A 20417-nucleotide genomic window follows, 5' to 3' on the forward strand; every position below is an offset into this window, starting at 1 on the left:
GCGGTGCGGTGCGGCTTGTGGTTTTAAATTTCTGAAATGCGGTTCAAACCGCACCGCACCGCAATATTTAATATATATATATAATACTTATATTTCATGGTTCCATTTATTAAGTTTGATTCCATTTAACATACTGGGAGTGCTTACTTAGTAATCATCTTGTTTCTGCAAGACCAATTGTTGCGGGGTGATCATCCTATTTGTGTTTCTTCAAAAATAATGAGACACATGGTACAAAATCACTTATTTAATAGTGAACTCATTTCATTTAATTGCCGAGCCAAGTTTCTACGTTAAACTTTACAGTGTGGAATTTCTAATTTGTATTATTGAAGAATATTGGCGACTTTTTTATATTATTCGGAAATTTAATTAATTTAAGTTTTGTATTTATTTAAAATTTTTGAACTTGTAATGTATAAATCGCACCGCACCGCATTTGTGTGGTGTGGTTTATGCGGTTTTTGAGGGTACGCGGTGCGGTTGCGGTTTGGAAATTTAATCAAACCGCATGTGCGGTTTGGTTTGCGGTTTGAGGAAAAAACCGCACCGCCCGCACCGCGCTCACCCCTAGAGGTCACACTCGAATGAGGCCCTAATAGATATTTATCATGCAAATTTATATATATTTAATTAAAGATGTTGAAATTTAATGGGCCTTAGACATAAGTATTGCTTTTTACCGTCAACTCTAAATCCACGTGTGAAAATTAGAAATATTTTTATAATATAATGTTTAAAAATATTTTTTTGGCTAGTTAAACATATTAATACAACCATTTTGTTTTCCGGTCACATTATCGAAAGGTGCTCGACAAAAATCGAACATTTAACAGAAGGCGAAGATATCAGTATAATGAAAGATGTTAATTATATATATTTAAAAATACATTTTGTCACTAGTTTGTTGATATTGGTTTAACAACTTTCGAGGGAACGATGCAAGTGAGTAGCAGGTAGCAATAAGGGTGTTCACCCCATACAAATCTTATATTTTGCATACATACATTCATATTCTTTGCACGAAATTATCCAACAAACTATCCATACTTAAATCAATACATATGAAATAACAAAAATATTGTTAAAATAATAAAAAGAAATATATTAACAATCGTGTAGCAGTAGCACGGTAGCCGCCGGCATACCAAGCTTGACTGAATTTTCCTATTACACTAAAGTGCTTAATATTGCAACTCCATTAATCACATGTCACTGTCACTGAGGAGGAAGAAATAGGATTTATTAGGAGCGGTGTTTTAAAAATTCCTGATTTAAAAAAAAATCCCCCTACAAAGTATTCGATCGATTCGATCTTTGAAATCCGATTTATTTTTACGATTTTTTCTTTATTACAGTATATATAATTATTTATTAAAATTAAAATACTATATTAATTTAAATATGAATAATTATAGAAATTATGATATAATAAATATATATTTGTTAATAAATAACTAATATAATCATAATAATATATTAAATATAATTTAATATTATAATACATCCGATTTTTACTCCGATTAATTCTTCCGATTAATCCCCGATTTTCAATTAATCCTAAATCGGTAACTCCACCGATCTTTCCCGATTCCCGATTTTTACAACACTGATTAGAAGTGTTCTCGACATTGACGGGGATATATTTTCAAAATTATAAATTAATCTGTATATGGGATTAATCAAATTTTAAAATCGCAGCTATAATTTATAGTGCTGTTCGATAAAAAATTAGACACTGAACATTCTCGAGGCACAATAATTTTATTTTTTATTTTACAAAAAATGCACCATATTTTTGTTTCAATAATAGTATATTACAAAATTATAACATACGTTACGTTCTACAACTGTCCATTCTATTTTCTTTATGCACACATCATATACAATTAACAAATTTTGTCTACTTTTGCATGCGAATTTAAACCAAAATTTCTAAAAAACAAAAAATGTACAATAATTTCCTAGCTGTGCTCCAAGTCATCGATACAAACTATGCAACCAACAACAATAAACCTTGTCCTATATATTAACACATCACATTTCACACACAATCACACACACAGAGTATTGAGCAATATAGTCACACTCTTTGTGTTCTCCGCCCCTTGTTCTTGATCATCAAACTTTTCTCAGATCTAAACTCTCTGTGTCTATCATCTCAAATGGCTGCTTTCACTGCTTCTTCTGCTTCTTTCACCTCTCTTTCAATCTCCCTTAACCAAACCAAGGTATCATTTCTTTATTTTTTTGGTTAAAGATCCTTGCTTTTTCATTTTCTTCATCTGGGGTTGATTTTATTTGGATGTTTTTGTTGTTTTAATGTGTTTGAATTTGTTTTTGGATTGTTTCTGATAAATCTTGATGTGGGGTTTATTCATTTTGGTTTAATCCTCTCTCTCTCTCTCTGTGTGTGAAGATTTTTTTGTGTATTTATATAGTCAAAATCTAATATTTTCTATGTTCTTGATATTGATTGTTGTAAGTTGATGGTTTGAATTATGATTGTTAATTGATCATGTAATTAGACTGATAATTAATATGAAATGCTATGATTTAGTATTTTTTTATTGATCAATTTGATTATACTGTCATTAATCACATGTGTTATATAGTTGATTGATCATGTGATTAGGATAGATAGTTAAATGAAATGCTCTGATTTAGTAATTTTTATTGTTCAATATAAAATGCATTATCACATATGTTATATAGTTGCTTGATAATGTGATTAGGATCGATAGTTAAATGAAATGCTATGATTTGGTAACTTCTATTGATAAATTTGATTGTTTTATTAAGTGTATTTATTACATATGTTTGGTTTATTTCTTTTATTATGTGTTTTATGTTTGTGAATTTCACTAGCTTTTTATTTCTCATTTTGTATTCCAGTGTTATGATTCACTCAACTTCTATCTGTTGAATTGTTGCAGGGGTTTGCCCGTGGTTCAGTTTCCCTTCCTGCTAAGGCAAAGTCCTTTGGTGCACTTAAGCTGCGTAATGCACCCCTTCGCTTCAGGGTGTCATGTGCTGTATGTTCCTGCAACCATTATGTGTCTTGCTTTATTTTAATTACGTGTCTTATGGTTTGACTTAACACACCTCATTGTTAAAAAACATAATTGTTAAGTTCAATTTTAAAAGTTTGTTCACATTTTGAAATCATCTTATTTAGTGTGTTTAAACAAGTGGCAAATGGAGTAAATGTTTTAGTCTTACTGCCTACATCCTAATGTATTCAGGACATCTTTATTTTAAAGGCACTTATCAGTTTAGCTACTTTAATGTTACAATGAATGCTTTATATCTTGTGAGGAAGGACTAAGCTAACATATGTCACATGTCTTTGAGCAGGCTAAGCCTGAGACAGTGGAGAAGGTGTGTGAGATTGTGAAGAAACAACTCGCACTCCCTGCTACTACTGAAGTTTCGGGAGACTCAAAATTTGCAGCACTTGGAGCTGATTCACTTGATACGGTATTGAGGACTTCCATTAAAAATCCTTGACTTTCTTGATCCTTACACTTATTTCTGTTACTGATAATTTACAATAAATTACTTCTTCGCAGGTTGAGATTGTGATGGGACTAGAGGAGGAGTTTGGAATCAGCGTTGAGGAAGAAAGTGCTCAGACCATTGCCACCGTTCAAGATGCAGCGGATCTGATTGAGAAGCTTTGCGAGAAAAAGGAGTAAAACATGGTGCTTAAAATAATTTGAAGAAAATTCTGGGTAGTAGGTTTTTAAGTATTGAAATTACCTTTTTAGGATTGTTCAACATGTGTTTGGAACTGTTTAAGAGTAGCTGTTATCAACTGTACCCTAAGTCTTTGACTTGGTTAGGGAACGTGAGGCTTTGTGATATCGTTTGGTCTGTTGTGTTTTTTATCTGTTTTTTGTTGTTGGAGTTCATCAATATAAATGGAGTCGGACTTTAACAAAAAGGGTATTAAGTGCTGTTGTGATTGGTTGTTATTTCTTTGTATATGCGGTCTTAGCTTTTTCTATTATTATGAAAAATTAAGGGTGGGGAGAGCGAAATTGTATTGTTGAGGAAATCAATATAAACCAGGATACGTCTGCAAAACAGCAAAGTTGGGCAACCTGTTGCTCCTCCTATAGACATGTTAATTATTTTTTCATGATCTGTAATCAGAGGTTGAGCTTACTAAGCGAGGTAGCCATCTAGACTATCCAACAAGGTTCTGAATGCTCTGTCTAAGATGTCTCCAACTCCCTGCTTAAGGATTAATCCCCACAGAGAAGAAAGTAGTGATCCTATAATCCTACCCGCTTATTTTTGTAGGCACAAAGGCATCTTCCGGCTAAAAGCACCTACACACTGCAAGAAAATATTTCCCCCGAGTCACGTAATCTGAACCCTTTCCACAGCTCAACAAAGCCAGGTAGCAAGGGAATAGAAGGTTACTGCAATCGTTAGAACTAGGATTCACTTCAAAGTCAGAACTTCAATTGTATGGCTTTGGCCAGAAATTGTTTTCTATTGATACCTAAACCCTTCTTTGAGAATCAGGGGTGCAGACAATTTTCTGTCCTTGGTGGCAATTTTGCCCCGGTAGAATACTCTCGACTTACCGTACTTGTACGTAAGAGATGGAAATTGTCCTCTCGACTAACCATACTTGGGCGTAAGAGATGGGAAATGTCACAACATGCATGAAAAATAAAAATGATAATAGGGAAGAAGACCGAAAAAGAATGATAGTGATATATAATTGTTTAATAACATACATCCTTCGCAAATAGGTCCCAATTTGAGCAACTCAAGTTAAACAAAAATTTAATCGAGCTAAATTCAAAAGTTTACAAATTCAAAAATCATATTATTGATCAAGGTGAGTTCGTCCAGATCCCTAAACATTGCATTGTGAAAAAATAATTTGTTCAAATCTGATTTGAAAAGAAAACACTGCATAATAAGAGTTGGATCTCTTTTGCAATCATTGCTTAAATTACAACAAATTCATAACAAAATAATTCATTACAAAATAATTTATATTGAGCATAATAACAAATTCATGTTTCACATTATCCGCATTATTCCTTGAAAGTCACTTAATCTCAGTGATGCTTTAAGTTTTAAAGTTGGAGAGAAAATCACTTTTTAAGTTACGAGTCGTTAAAAACAATGATGATCTTGTTACAATTTGTAAATAAAATTTGATCTCAGGATATATAGAGTAAGGTATTGGAGGAAGCCAAATGTATTAGTTAGATGAATTCATTAACTTCTTGGCCTTCTATTCATGTAGCTAATTTTGTTCAGCCTTCCTAGTTTTAGACTACACAGACTAACAAATTTTAATTCTAGCAAATATTTATTTTTTTGAATTAAATGACCATTTTAAAAGGGAAATTACTAAATTAATTTTTCTAATTTTTTTTTTTGCAATTTTAATATTTTCTGATTTTTTTTTACAAAAATACGGAATCAACCAAAATAAAGCAGATATACAACTATTTGAATCGAGTTTTTTTGGTTTTATTTGAGGTTGGATATAGTTGCAGAAACTCGTCGAAAGTTGCATATTCAGTTGCAAAAAATCGTATTTTTATAAAAAAAAATAATTGAAAAATGGTATTTTTGCAAATAAAATAACATTTTTACAAAAAAAAATATGATAATATTTTTACAAAAATATTTTTAGACTTGATTATTTTTCAAAAAAAACCCTTAAAACCATTCAAAATATTTCAGCAAGGTCGAATAACAATATTAAAAGACTTGATTTCAACATGCATAAAAATACTATATAAAATAGAGTCTTGGCACCCTCAAACAAAATTGAAAAACCAATTTTGTACCAGAACTTTCGGAAATACAACTTGCACCCTTCGACTTCAACATACTAATTCAGTATGCACCATTTGCAGATTATAATTAAAATAATAAGGGGTAAAACAGGAACTTTATTTTAAAATGTAAATAAATTTTAGTTAGAATTTCAAAAATAAGTTAAAATATTTATAAAAATGATTTCTTGTATATTAAATATTAATATTGATCAGAATATTTTCATTAAATGCACTTTAAAATCATAACGACGTCAAAGAATTTAAAATGAAATAATTACATTAAATTAAATATATAATATATATATAATTATTTTGAATTTAATTTTGGTAGAATTATATAATTTTTGGCATTAATAATATAACTAAAATTCAAAACTCAACTATATAATATTATTCAAAAAAATTAAAGTTATTATTTTATAGCTATAATAATAAATTCAGTTTTTAATATAATCTGAAAAATAAAAAAAATAGTTTAGATAATATTTTACTGAAATTCTCAATCTACCCCTTACTTTTTTAATAAGGGGTGTTTTCTGAATTGGCAGGTTGAATTTGAGGGGTGTAAACTGAGTTTCCAATACTCTTGATTACCGAGCCGAAGGGCAGCACTTTTGTACATCATCTATGTTCCGGTTTACTGATAAGAAAGATAGAGTCGGGGTGGGGGTCTACGATGTGATACTAAAGTATGACCGGGATAAGATGGTGTATAAAATACTATATAAACTTTAACTGAATAAGCGTACACCTAATATCTTCACATGAAAATTGACGGGAATGTCACTGAGCTTTCGGCTCAAATTCGATTAATAAAAGTTCGAGTTCGAATTCAACAAAATTTTTAATTCAAAATTAAAACTCGACTCATACACAATCTTTCGTAGAGCCTAACATTAGATAAATTATTTATATCATCAAATAATCAACCAAAACAATATCAAAAATAAAACAAAATAGCAATTATCAAAATCGAGTCCAAACCTAATAACCAATCTAAACAATTCCAAATAACTCAATCCAAGTTAACAAACTATATTCAATCTTCAATTGAATAAAAACTGAAACTCAAACTATATTCAAATCTAATAAAATCTCGTGAAGGGTTAGTGTTCCTAGAGCACTAGATAAACTAAACCAATGTGTCTAAGATATCAAATAAAATGAACTAATTCCGCGAAGAACCAATGTGGTTAGAGTACCAAATAAATTAAATTAATATCTTATAGGGCCAATATGTCTAGAGAACCAAATAAACTATACCAATCTCGTGAAGGATAAATATGTCTAAAGTATCAAATAAACTAAATCAATCTCTCAAATAGCTAATATGCTAAGAACACCTAATAAACTAAAATAATTTCGCGAAGAGCTAATGTACGTATAGCATCCAGTAAACTAAAACAATCCCCGTAGGTGACGTACTATTTGTCTCACATAATAATGATAAAATTAAATTTTAATTTTCCCTGCTTAAATTATTTATGGGATTGCGAATAATCAAAATCAGATTTTTTATCGTTATTAAGTGAGCTAAATGGCAAATTTTAGTAATCATATTGAGTGCAAAACGGGCTCAATCCCTGTATGTTATCATTTTTCAATTTAAGGTAATTTCAATTTTAACAAATTAATAAATTTAATTAATTGATGATCATTTCACATCAAATTTTTAATAATTGGCCTAATTGAATTTCTTAGACGTAGTTAATCACTATTTAATCCATTTTTTTTACTTGTAATTATAAACCTCTAAGAGTTTAATAACCAACATTCTTCACAAATAGGTCCCCAACTTCAGCAACTTGAGTTAAACAAAAACTTCATCGAACTAAATTCAAAAGTTTAACAAGTTAAAAAATCATATTAGTGATCAAGGTGCGTCCAGATTCCTAAACATTACATTGTGCAAATATAATTTGTTCAAAATCTGATTCGAAAACAAAACACTGCTTAATAAGTGTTGGATCTCTTTTGCAATCATTGCTTAAATTACAATTAGTTATTAAGTTCCAGATGTAATAGAAATATGGTAACAAAAGTGAAAGTTACAAAAAAAGGATTCGCGAGAAGAATTTATTTTCAAAAGGATAAAGTACGTAGCTAAATTAAAATTGTGTACTGAAGACGGATTTATTACTATAATCGAATTTATTACTATAATCTTTCAACTGAAATCATTCTTTTTGTGAAATTCATTTTTGTGAAAGGTATATAATATAACTACTAGCCTATAACCCGTGCGATGCACCGATTGTTTTTAACATTCGATAGTTTTTAATAATATATTTTATAATATAATTTTCAATAGTTGAAAAATAAATCGAAAAATATAATAAATTATAACAATATATGTTTTATAATAATTTGAGACTTGACTGAAAATAAATAATATAATATAATATATTGTTTAAATAAAGAATATAAAAGTTTAAATATAATAAGCTGTTGACGAGGTTCGAACTTGAATCAATGAGAGCAGTTTAAATATTAATATAATAATATTTTATTATTGTATCCAATGGTTCTCATTTTTTTGACTTTAGATCTAACGGTTGTTATTTGTCGTACCAAACAACTGTACCGACTAACTACCAAACAACTGTACCGAGCAACTACCAAACAACTGTACCGAGTAACTACCAAATAGAGGCTATTCTGTTTATAATAATATAGTATAGATAGATAGATAGTATAGATATAAATTTCACATTAGGGATTATCCATACGAGGGAATATAATATAACTATATAGTTCGTATAACGAACTGGAAGATAAAGGGAAGTAGTAACAACTTTTGACTGGAGAGTGGGAAATAGAACAGCTCAGACAAAATTGAATTTTGCAATGACTATCCTCACTATTCAGAGGTCTGCCAAAATATCCAGGAACAATGTCCTCCTATTATATAAAGGATGCATCCTGTCCATGAAACGAAGTGTAATAATAAATTACAGTGTATTTTACAAGGAAAACAAACAATGATTTCATGCATGGTGAAGATCAAATTGAACAAGCTTCTCAAAAAGTTTCTCTGCATATATAGGAATTGGATCTTCATCCTCCTTCAAGCTTGGGTATAGAGGGATAAAAAATTTGCTACATGTTGACTTCAAATCCTCTATACTTTGATGATCTCTTGACAATTCGCAAAGAACTACATCTATCACATCAAACCAAATCTTCAAGCATAAAAATCTGGCATCTCCATCTTTCTGCCCCTTGTAAGTTACAGATAAAGTGGGAAGAATGTTGCAAATAAAGATTTTTGGATTTTCACTAATTATGTATGTCTCCTCGGTAATGGACTCAATTGTGCGTAAAAGGTTTGCTTGGAACTCATCACGCCCCTGAAAGTGAAAGAAGTGCGTTAACCAGAAAAACGGTCATGCAATATCGATAAGGGGTAGCAGAATGTACTCAAACACGAGTTTTGACTTTTGAGGGCTGATAATAAGTTATTTAACCATGTTCACCAATATTTAGTGTAGTAGTTAATTGCAGGGGTAAAGTTGACAAATTAGAAGAAACGGTAATCCCAAATTTAACTAAAGATTTATACCTGGAATGGTGACTCTGCCAATTTGATTAGGTTTGCCAACTGCTGCAGAACCTGATAATTGATGACCTTGCGCCTAAAAGAGTTGCTTGCAACAAGATTAACAACAACTGGAAACAAGTGAATACTACTTCTTGGAGCAGCTCTACTAGTTGGGGTATTGACATGCCCTTGTCGTCTCCCTCCCATCAGTAGCTGAATATCTCCGGTTATAGTGTCCAGTAAGCCAGGAATAACTGATGCCACAACATTAAAAAATGCATCAGAACACTGCTGCACATAGTTGTCCTTCTCCTTGACCAGTCTATCAACAGTCGACAAGAACTTTGGATTGCAGAAAAAATGTGTCAATAACCTCCTTGAATTTTTACAAAGTAGAGCCACAAAGACCACTACCTTGCCTTTCAAGACATTACTTCCCTGCTCAATAAGGGTCATGAGATTCGGGACGAGATTCTTATCTTCTATCATTGGATGAAGATAACGACCAATGTTTGTAAACATATGGCTCCCAAGCATAGCCATGTTCAGCAAATTTAAGCAAATTTGCTGTTCACGTGGACTGCCCTTGATAAGTGCTGCTGCTGTATCCTTGAATGAAAGTTTCTCGATAACCTGCTGAATGCTTAGAGGGCTGAAACGCACAAGACGTACTAAACAAGAGCCTGCCGTGAGCCTAATGCTCTCCTGTTTACCTGGGGCCTTGCATATATAACTAAGGTTATTAATAACGTCTTGGCTGGTAAAACGAGTTGCCCAGTGCGCTCCTTGACTAGAAATATTTTCTATTGTTCTCAAAGCATAAAGCTGGGTAATATCATCCTCTCCCTTCCGTAACAGTGATGACACCAATGAAATCAAAGCACTTGACACCTGATCAGGAAACCAAATATATAGGAAATGAAGTCAATATATGAAAGTACGGACGGCTTATGTAAAAAAATACAAAAAAAATTACGGCTTTGCTTGAAGTGCACAGAACAAAACTGCAAATAATTACTGAAAAATTATGCACCCAGCACCATCTTGATACATTAAAATGGTTTATAGAATCAGAAAAGATAACAAACTTATTATAAGACCAATCAGCTTAAGTTGTAAAAATTAAGCTTACCTGCCAGCCAGATGACGGTCGAACCTCCTTCGACGGAGATTCTGGTTGAGTATTGTCTTTCGAATGCTCATTTTGAGTAGAAATATAAAAGAGCAACTCACCCAGAGCAGCCATAGAGAACCTCCGCACCTTCTCTTGGCGGTCTCTTAGACCGTCGGTTAGCGAACCTAATATTCCAGAATTGGACAAATCATCGTCAATATAAGTAGAATGGCGGATCAACAAGCCTATAAGCGAAGCAAGTTGTACACGTAAAGCTGAAGCCTTTGACTGTCGCAGCATTTTGACAATAACAAGCATCACTGACCCATTAGTTAACATGTTGGCAGCATCAGGGTTGCTACTTAGCATCTCCAGGTATCTAATCACGTTTTGCTTCTCACTAGTAGCAGTGTTTCCACTAATGATTGTTATGACCTTATTGCTGAATGCATCCAACTGCTGTTTGGAAAATTTAACAAAATCAGATGCTGAAGGTGCTTCAAAGGGAAGAGAAGGTGTTGTCTCTGATCCTTTATCAGCCTTTCTGCTAGGCATAACAGGTCTAACTGAAAGATCTGATGGATGCCAAAGCACCTGTGATAGGACGGGGGGTGATCTTGAATTATCAGAGTCAGGAGCATAATTCGAACCTTCCTTAATCCTTGGAGTCTTGAGCTGAGGACTGATGCTTGGTGGAGTAGCAGGCACATCAATATGTTCCAACATGGATTCTTGGTCAAGTGTTTTAGAGTCATCGGGCACAGGTGTGCTGGAAGCAGGTGATATGTCCATCTCTTCAACAGTACCCTCGCCATAATTCGGGGTTGGGGTACTTTCTTCAGGATTACTAGTACAATTATCAGACCCATCAGGCTCATCATGTATTTCATCCTCGGTGTTTTCATCAAAATCAAGTTCCATATCTGTGTTCTCAATCTTGACTTCAGAGTCATGATCAGAGTTATTAGGCAATGGCCTTCTATAGTTCTCTTTTTCATTTTCCCTTTGCAAATTTGATTTTGCTATTCTTGAGAGTCTCAAAAGGTTGACCCTTCTAGTGTTACTTGAAAGATCTCTATGCTTCTCATCAACTACTCTGGCAGAAGCTTTTGCAAGAGGTTTTCTCGCACTAGATATACCTTTACTTGGGGTATCATTTCCTCCATCTTGTCTGCAATGACCTTTTGAATCTCTTTCCCGATTTCTCGGTGGGGTTTTATTTTGAAGCGGCTTGTCACTATTTTGTTCTGAAAGATATGGCTTAGTAAAAAACTCCAACATATTTGTGAAAGCAGGCTGAGGTGGTAATTGCAGCATAGTAAATTTTGTTCTCCAAAAGGCATGCCCGCAGATCTCAGTCCATTGTATTCTTTCTGCGGGATCTTTTATTAGTAGAGAATTAATTAGATTAACAAAAGGACGGCTTGGAGTACCAGGTAAGGATGGTGTTGGATCTGACAGAACGGAATTGACCAGCTGAGTAAACTCTTTTCCAACAAATGGTGGTTGCCCTACATAGCACTCATAGAGCACACAACCAAGGGCCCAGAAGTCGGAGGCAAACGAATGAACTCCTCCATCTTGAAACAACTCAGGAGCCATGTAACACGGAGTTCCACGTTTTGCTTGTGGTAACTGAAACAAAAGAACAGAAAACAATATTAAAAATAAGTTAAAGTTTGACGGCGGCAGATACAAAAATAAACAACATGAAAAGATGGCAGATAGTACTATTCGAAGATGACTACATGGTGCAACTGCGCAGGTTTATTTAAGGTATTTAAAAGCACACCTGAGAAGAAGGTGTTTTGGATATATCACTTAACCTTCTCGATAAACCAAAATCACACAGCTGTGAGGCATAAAAATAAAATTAGACTTCTTTCTGTGAAGCGCAAAAGGTATACAATCTAACAACTCCAATCATAATTGATGATGAAACAGTAGCAGAAAACCTTTGTACGTCCATTTTCATCCAATAATATGTTTGATGGTTTTAGGTCACAGTATATAATTCCCTTTGAATGTAAGAACCTGTTAGTGGATATTGACAAAAAGGAATCAAAATTAAATCATACACTAATATAAATTACTAAACTAGTCACACGATAACTAGTAAAATTTGAAATGAAGTTTAATAAGTAAAAAGTGATTCTTACTGCAAAGCTTTGAGAAGGTCGCGGGCAAGATCATGTATCGAGTCTTCTGGGAGCTTAGTGTCCTACAACCCAGCCATTAATGTGAAAGCCATGAGCACATGTCAAATAATTGACAGAAAGATTAAGGTTACTGATGTTAATTTCCACGAAATATGCAAATTCAAACAAACAACTGCAATATCATTATATAAAAATAAATAATAAAATAAAGAAATTTAATTGAACAAAGAACAGTCAGATAAAAAAAGGCTAAATAGTAACATTGCCCTTGAATCTGTACTGTTAGCTGTATGAATCTTTTTGCATCTTTGTAATTACAAACAACTCAATGTTTAATCAGTTTGTGAGTGCTTACACAGTTTCATTTAAACTGGAAGGTACTCAATAAATTATGAAAAGTGATAAATTTATTTTTAGCAGTACAACTGCATACAAAGAATTATATGTTCTAGGTACTTGGCAATGTTATACAACCATTATCAGGTCAATAAAAGGACAAATAAGAAAAAGTAGCAATCAGATGATACTTCTAGATTTCTATTTCCTCTATTAAAATGCAAGAGCCAGGTACTTTAACTTGAGGGGACATTTATCATTGTTCACAGGTTTTTTCATCAAATTTTATCATAAAGCTAGTACACATTTGATTTTGATCCTAACCGATTTCTGAAGTTCTATTTTTAATTATGATTGTATAAATATAAGTTTTTAAAAAGAACAAAGTATGTGCTTAATCTTTTTTTTTGTAAGGTAAAAAATTTAAAGTTGCCAGCTCTTAGGAGAGACAGTAACTTAACATGGTATGAGATCACATGGGGAGTCTCGAGTATGATTCCCTCCAACCCCCACTATTCTCAATTAGTTAATTTGGACACTAGAGCAGATATTGCCCCAAAAATTGGTATATATTATTCGTAATCCCCTCTTCAACCCAAAAATGGGCTTTTTGAGGGGAAGTGTTATATATATTTTGAGGGTTAAAAATGGGCTTTTGATTCAATTGATTGATCCCTCTTCTTAACACCTTAAGTTCATAAGATAGCTGATAACCTAACAAAAGAAACATACATTGATTTTTAAAAATACATGTAGCAAAACAGAGAACAAAGCATGTACTCCTTTTCTAGCTACAGAAAAAGAAAAGTGAGTACTTCATTTTATTTTTTCTAAAAACATTTATATGTTCAGATATAATAATTTAAAGATAACGCTATAGAATTCTGTTGTGATCAGAATCAAATGTGCAGTAGTTTTATTACAAAGTACGATTAAAGATAAACCAGCAGAAAACAATAGATGCTCCATAAGTAAGGTTAAAGTGTATTTTCAATGTACACAAACTAACCCTTGGAAGGCTTGGCAAAGATGGACTGTTTTAAACAAATTTAGTCATTTTTTTTCTTTTTGTGCATCATTTCTTATAAGAGCAAGTCCAATGCAATGCTATAAGTGGTGTCATTTCTATAATTTGAAACCAAATGCTAAAAATTTCAACTCCAAAGGAGTTCTATCCTTGGATGCAAATATGCATATATGCATCTTTGGTTCTAAATTTGAAACCAAGGATGCATTTCTGCATCCGTGCCACATCATCAAGTAACCATAAATGACATGCTTATTGGTAAACTTTAATTAAGATATAGGAGGGAAAGACAAAAATGAGTTAAATTTGGAATTATTTGGTTTCAAAATGCAACTAGCATTGGAGTTGAAGTTCTATTGTAGCACCAAAAAACATTTTTTGATGCCAAATTATAACAATGACTATAGTCATTTTACATCTAGCATTGGACTTGCTCTAAGTAATTATGTTATATTTTCTTATTCCCTTGTACTTGCTCTGGTGGTATGGGGAAACAGAGGAATAAGTTGTAAGTAGCTTGCAACTCTGACATATGCATAAATTAAAGCCACTTCAAATCCAAATATTACAGTACGTACACAAGAAAATATGACTAAAACCGAAAGTTATCCTATCCTAATTTTATTTGAGATGAAATAATACATAATGTATTGCAGGTTCATTTGCCAAAATTATGCATACAATATTGGACATGCACATATTATAAGCTTGCTGTGCAGAACAAATCGGCCTGTAAGGGCACAAAATCAACGGATATGGCCACTGGTTCTTCTAGAAATTATAGACTACTAATATATAATCACTTGCAATTAGATATGTGTACACGTAGATACCTGCTTTAGTAAGGTCATGAGATCTCCTCCAACACAATATTCCAACACCAACCACAAGTGAGCAGTAGTTTCATACCTAATATGTAAATCAAGCAAGACCACATATTTTATTAGCTCAAACTCTAACTCTTATTGGACATGCTTTGATATTGATAACTAACCAAACAGACAACATGCAGTCACATGTAATATCAAATATTTTCAGAAATGCCAACATATTTCTGTCCAGTTATTTAGCAGGCTTACCAGGAATTGAATTTCAAAACATTTGGATGATCTAGAGAGTGAAGAATTTTTACCTGCATTGAGAGTCAAAATATAAGAATTTTAGTCAAAGAGTAAAGTGACAGGAATTATGAATATTATTGTAACATGTTTAAATAGTCTACGGTGTAAGACCATGCGCCTCAAAACCTGTACTGTTGTACAACATAATTAGTAACTTGTTCAGATTCATAAAGACCTCATTCGATATCTGTACATTAGATATATTTCCATACTTGATATGGATAGTGCCATGGAATTATAAGAAACTCTATTTAACAACCTAAAGATATAGCAAGCCACGTCATAACTCTTGGCAGGTCATAGCGTTCAAATGCAACTACAAGTAAATGATACATCGAAGTATTTTTGCCAATCAACTCTTTGGTTTTCAATGCAACCATGATTAGAACAGAATATCTTCAAAAAACAAATGCAGTATTTGGTGATAATCTTCTTAAGAGGACTAGATTCCATTTAGGCAGCATCACTAAATTTAATATATTTTTTTAGTAAAAAGCGAGGATCTAAAAATCTACATATCTTTATTTTATTTACTTACACCAGTGAACATCTTCCCTGGAATTTTGAGCCATCCATCTGATCAAGCATTTTTTCTCAAAACTAATTAGATAAACCAGAAATAACATCACTGTGAATATAAAGCATACGTTTTATAGTGATAGACTAATAGTGTGTTGTAACTTGTAAAAAAAATATCAATAAATAAATTATTTTCCTGCCAACTTACATATAACAGTAACACTTGAAGTAAGCACTTTCTACTTGAATATCTCATTATATAATATTAGGAAACTCTGATGAAAAGTGTAAACAGGATTTAAACTCAAAACCAATATCTGGAAACACATACAAGTATACAACTCTAATTCAACTTGAGTATATTAATAAAGAAAGTTAAAATTCGAGAAAAACTTTATTAATATTTTGTATCCATATAGTCTTGAAACTGGTGTTATTTCTACATTTGCACATTATCATTAATCGTATATCAGCTGACTTTCAATTGATTTATTCCTTTATATCAAGAATGCATTCAGAGTCATGTTTTAAAGTTACTAGAAGTAAAACACTAAAATCCGCAATTTAATTATCTACATCAATTACACAAACACATAGCATACAAACAACCAACTCTCAAACTACTCCAAATTAGTACATAAATAAATAAACAAAAACTAGCAATATTAGCTTATGATCTGCTTCAAGCACATACGTTACGGTAACAGTATCAAAATCTACCAACAGATAAACTTCTCAAAAATTACACTACATATACTTAAACTCAGTTTCAAATTGCAAAATAAACTGAATCGATTAGCTCAATTAAAAACTTACTTCCTGTAGAATCTTGCTTTTATGCAATTTATCGACACTCTTTATCGCGAAATACTCAATGCTCTTCTTCTTCCTCCCCTTGTACACAGTCTAATTTAAAAAAACACAAAAAACACATAAAATACTTATATGTATACTAAATTGATTGAAATAAGAACAAATTAAAAGCAATAAGAAGAAATCGAAAGCGATACCGAGTATTTTCCATGGCCGATTGCTTCGTAGATGTGAAAGTGATTCATAATCTAGGGTTTCAAATTGTGAATAACAAAATTAAAAATGCAGATTCACAGATCGGAGAGATCGAGATATGGATTAGAGAAGTTGTTATAAGTAGAGATAGATACATACAGATATGTGTCTATAGGTATGTAAATGTGGATTGTACTGTGAGAGAGAGAGAGAGAGATGTTTTTTGTTTTTGAGTGTGTGGGCGGGAATATAAAGTGTAATTGAAAAATCAAATTTGTGCAAAGGGATTGATATAATGAACGGTAGTTTTAAAACAGTCTATCAAATATTTTTGAAATTTTTTATCAATATATAATGGGAAAATCGATTTTTTTATCACTCAACTATTTATTTCTTTAGAAATCTACCACTTAATTTATTTTTTTATTTTTTTGTCACTAACGTTACATTTTATTTTCATTTTAAACCATTTCGTTAATTTTGTCTAAAAAAAGTTAATTTTAGGGTTTTATTTTGGTTAATCGTTCATTAATTTTGAAGTTATGAATGTATAGATCGTTCGATTTTGAGTTCGCATGTGTTTATTTTGTGATTTTTTGGGCTATAATTTTGTGTTCGCCGAAAAAGTAGACGGCACTTGTGTTATTCTTTTTTTGACTGATTAAATAATTATTTGCTAGTATAAGTTGGTGTAATAGTCTTATAGGAGTGTATTGGTTCATATGCATTAAGTTTTATTGAGTTTTGAATCAATTTTGCTATTACCGGATTTTAAACTCATCGGAATTTTTTATTATAACTCGTCGGAATCATCGAGAAGCACTTTGGTTGTAATTGTTGTTTGTTGAGTTTGTATAAAGTGATTTGGACAAAAATTATAGAAAACAGAGCCGATTTGACCTTGAATTGACTTTGCCGGAAAAATGATAGGTCACCGGAACGGTTCCGGTTTCTGGATTGCCCAAATTCCGGCAGCACATTTTCCGGTTGTTTTAACGGAATGAAGTTAAACTTAACGGAATTGGGTAGATTTCAATACAAAATAAATAGTTGAGTGATAAATAGTTTACTAACTACACAAATGTAAGTTGCTGTAATTTATTGAACTTGAATTAAGCTGTCGCTGATGTGAAAAACATGCTCAAGAGATAATGAGTGTTTAAAGTAGAGTGATGTGTCTTCATTCTTCGCATCTGCAAAAATCCTGTAGTTTTCATTTTTATCCTGCTCAATCAATAACCCTTATCCTCATTTAATCTTTCTATTTCTCTGTATATCTATATCTAACTAAACGTGTAAGTATTTATAAATTTTTGGAGAAACTGTTAGATTTTTAATGAGCGAGCTCGCGCCGAGCGAGCTCGAGGCGATCTCGAGCCGAAGATAGTAAAAGTTGGCTCGAGCTCGTTTTACTTAACGAACACATTCATGTGTTCGAGCTCGAGCTCGAGTTTATGAGCGAGCCGAGCCGAATGAACTCCTAATGGGCCGAGTTCGAACTTGTTCGCGAACAGTTCCGTTTGTGAACTGCCTAAGTATAAATATACTGGATGATTTATAAATACTTTTCATAAAATTTTATTTTAAATTTTTAGTTTGTTTTTCAAAAATGCTATATTTTTTTATTTTAGTTGTAATATCCGGGGATTTTGCGACTTGTATTTATGAATATTATATATGAATGTGTGATTTTGTATGGATTAGAAAATAAATATATATATGTGTGTGTGAGAGTACATGATTAAGTGAACCGTATATGTTGATACGATAAATGAATAAAGTGAAGATATGACCGATAAAGATATCGGGTTTTTGTATATATAACGAGAATGGGAAATTGAGAATGTTTACGATTTAATATGGAAATTAAATGGAAGCATGAAGCTTCTATTTAGGAAGGTGTGATTATGTGAAGTTTGACTCAGTTTGTTCAAGAATTATTTGTACTATTAATTGCTAAGTCGTATTGTTTGTTTGTATTTTAGAAATGATTTTATGGAAGATTTATTTCATAAATATTGGAGTTATTGCTAAAATTATTTTGGTGACTTTATAATTTCCATAAATATTTATGGGAATTTATAAAATTTGGAAAGCAATATTTCGTCAATTATTTATTCCTAAATGATTTTCTGATTGTATTTAAGTGTAAATTCAGTATTAAATCCCAGAATGTTTAAAAAATTATGAAACTCATATATTATCAAGTTTTTAATATTTCGAGAGTTTTAAAATTATTTTGGAAAATTTTCGGATTAAATTCACCCGCATGTTTATTCGTTAAATCCGGGTATATTACGCGTTTGAAAAATTCATATTAAATTATGAATTTTTTATTTTATTAACTCTTGAATATTTCGAGATTTTTGGTATTAAAATTTCAATTTTTCGATAATTTTGAAGCACGGTTGGTTCGTTAAATTATCATAAAACGAACCAGAAATTGTATAAAAGAGATGCAGGGACACGTGATTGTGTTTGCTTAACATAAGAGTGAGTCATTTCTTTGTCTTTTAGGGGATAAACATCACGGTCTCGACTCTCTCTTGTCTCACATCTCTCTCCCTGTCTCTCCTCTCTTAATCTCTTCCCTTCACTCTCTTAATCTCTCGATTACTCCTTCCTCTGTTCTCACCCCCTCCTTCATCTTTCCCCCACCCTCTTTTCGCCAGTTTCCCTTGCTCATTTTCTCTGTTTTTCGGCCGATTTCCCGGCGTTCGGGTCGCCGCCTTGCCTTCTGTTTCTCTGGTTATTTCCGGTGATTATCTCGTCCCTGTTGCTTTGTATGTATATATGTGTCCGTATATATGTGTATTGTATGTGTGTACTATGTGTATGTGTGTGTATTTTTGCGCGTGATGTGCGTGGGTGGTGACTGTTAGCTTGCGGTGTTGTTGCTTCTGTGGTTTCGATTGTTGTTGGTGTGTTATGATCTGGAATTTTTTAATCTTTGCAGGGAATAATTGACTGATTTTCATGAAATAAATTATTCATGCGGGAAATTGTTGTGATCGGTGGAATTTGCGTTGGAAACCTGAAATTAATCGGGTACCCGCAAATTTTACCGTCGTCGACGATGAGCCTCGGCGAGTCGACGGTGGACAGTGATGTTTCTGAGTCCTAAATCTAATGAAAATTAACAGTATTTAGTTAAGTATCGTATTTGGTAGTTAATTGATTGTGGTTGGGATTATGACGTCGATTATGTTTCGACGGGTAGGCCGATAAACAAAGGAGACGCTGCCCGATTTTTGGGAAATTAATTTCGGAAATACGGGAACGTATCATGTAATTATCGAGAATACCAATCAAAAATATAATTATATGTTTATAATACTTATGAAAATAAATTTTCGAATTGTGGTGAAATATTTTGCAAAAAAAGTCTGATAACCCTATTTTTTGTAACGACGGTTATACGTGTTTCTGAAAATAATTACCGAACTGAATTTCAAAGTATGTGAGCCATATATGTTGTGTATGTTGGGATAATATGTACAAATACAAGTCAGGATTTGATATCGTATGGGTAGAATAGTTTTAAACGTTCAAGGTGAACGACAATTGATTATAAAGATACTAAAATAGTGTCTTTATGCGTGTAGATTCGGAAAGTGAGAACGCTCAGTTTAGGAAAGGAAAGGCCCCACTAGGTGACATCAAAGTAGGTTTTGTGGACAAGAAAGGAAACGAACAAGGCAAGTAACATTTCAACCCTTACCTCCTATGTTGTGATTTGATGTTATGATTGAATACATACTATCACCCTTTGA

At 32.4% G+C, this 20417-nt stretch overlaps 2 protein-coding genes across 2 annotated transcripts; one reads left to right on the forward strand and one right to left on the reverse strand.

Moving 5' to 3' along the window:
* The first annotated feature begins 2040 nt into the window (after positions 1-2040).
* Positions 2041-3890, forward strand: LOC141659179 (acyl carrier protein 1, chloroplastic-like). Its single transcript, XM_074465949.1, has 4 exons — positions 2041-2231; positions 2937-3035; positions 3358-3480; positions 3573-3890. Exons 1-4 carry the CDS (start codon positions 2166-2168, stop codon positions 3696-3698), a joined length of 414 nt encoding a protein of 137 aa, XP_074322050.1. The 5' UTR covers positions 2041-2165; the 3' UTR covers positions 3699-3890.
* Positions 3891-8702: 4812 nt separating this feature from the next.
* LOC141659180 (serine/threonine-protein kinase RUNKEL) lies at positions 8703-16899 on the reverse strand. The gene is made up of 10 exons (XM_074465950.1): positions 16647-16899; positions 16453-16542; positions 15076-15128; positions 14830-14905; positions 12634-12695; positions 12430-12508; positions 12267-12326; positions 10493-12109; positions 9382-10251; positions 8703-9169 (listed from the first exon to the last, which is right to left on the reverse strand). Exons 1-10 carry the CDS (start codon positions 16692-16694, stop codon positions 8807-8809), a joined length of 3318 nt encoding a protein of 1105 aa, XP_074322051.1. The 5' UTR covers positions 16695-16899; the 3' UTR covers positions 8703-8806.
* Positions 16900-20417: the final 3518 nt, after the last annotated feature.

The sequence above is a fragment of the Apium graveolens genome, chromosome 5 (genome assembly GCF_009905375.1).
Source record: "Apium graveolens cultivar Ventura chromosome 5, ASM990537v1, whole genome shotgun sequence".
Taxonomy (NCBI): domain Eukaryota; kingdom Viridiplantae; phylum Streptophyta; class Magnoliopsida; order Apiales; family Apiaceae; genus Apium; species Apium graveolens.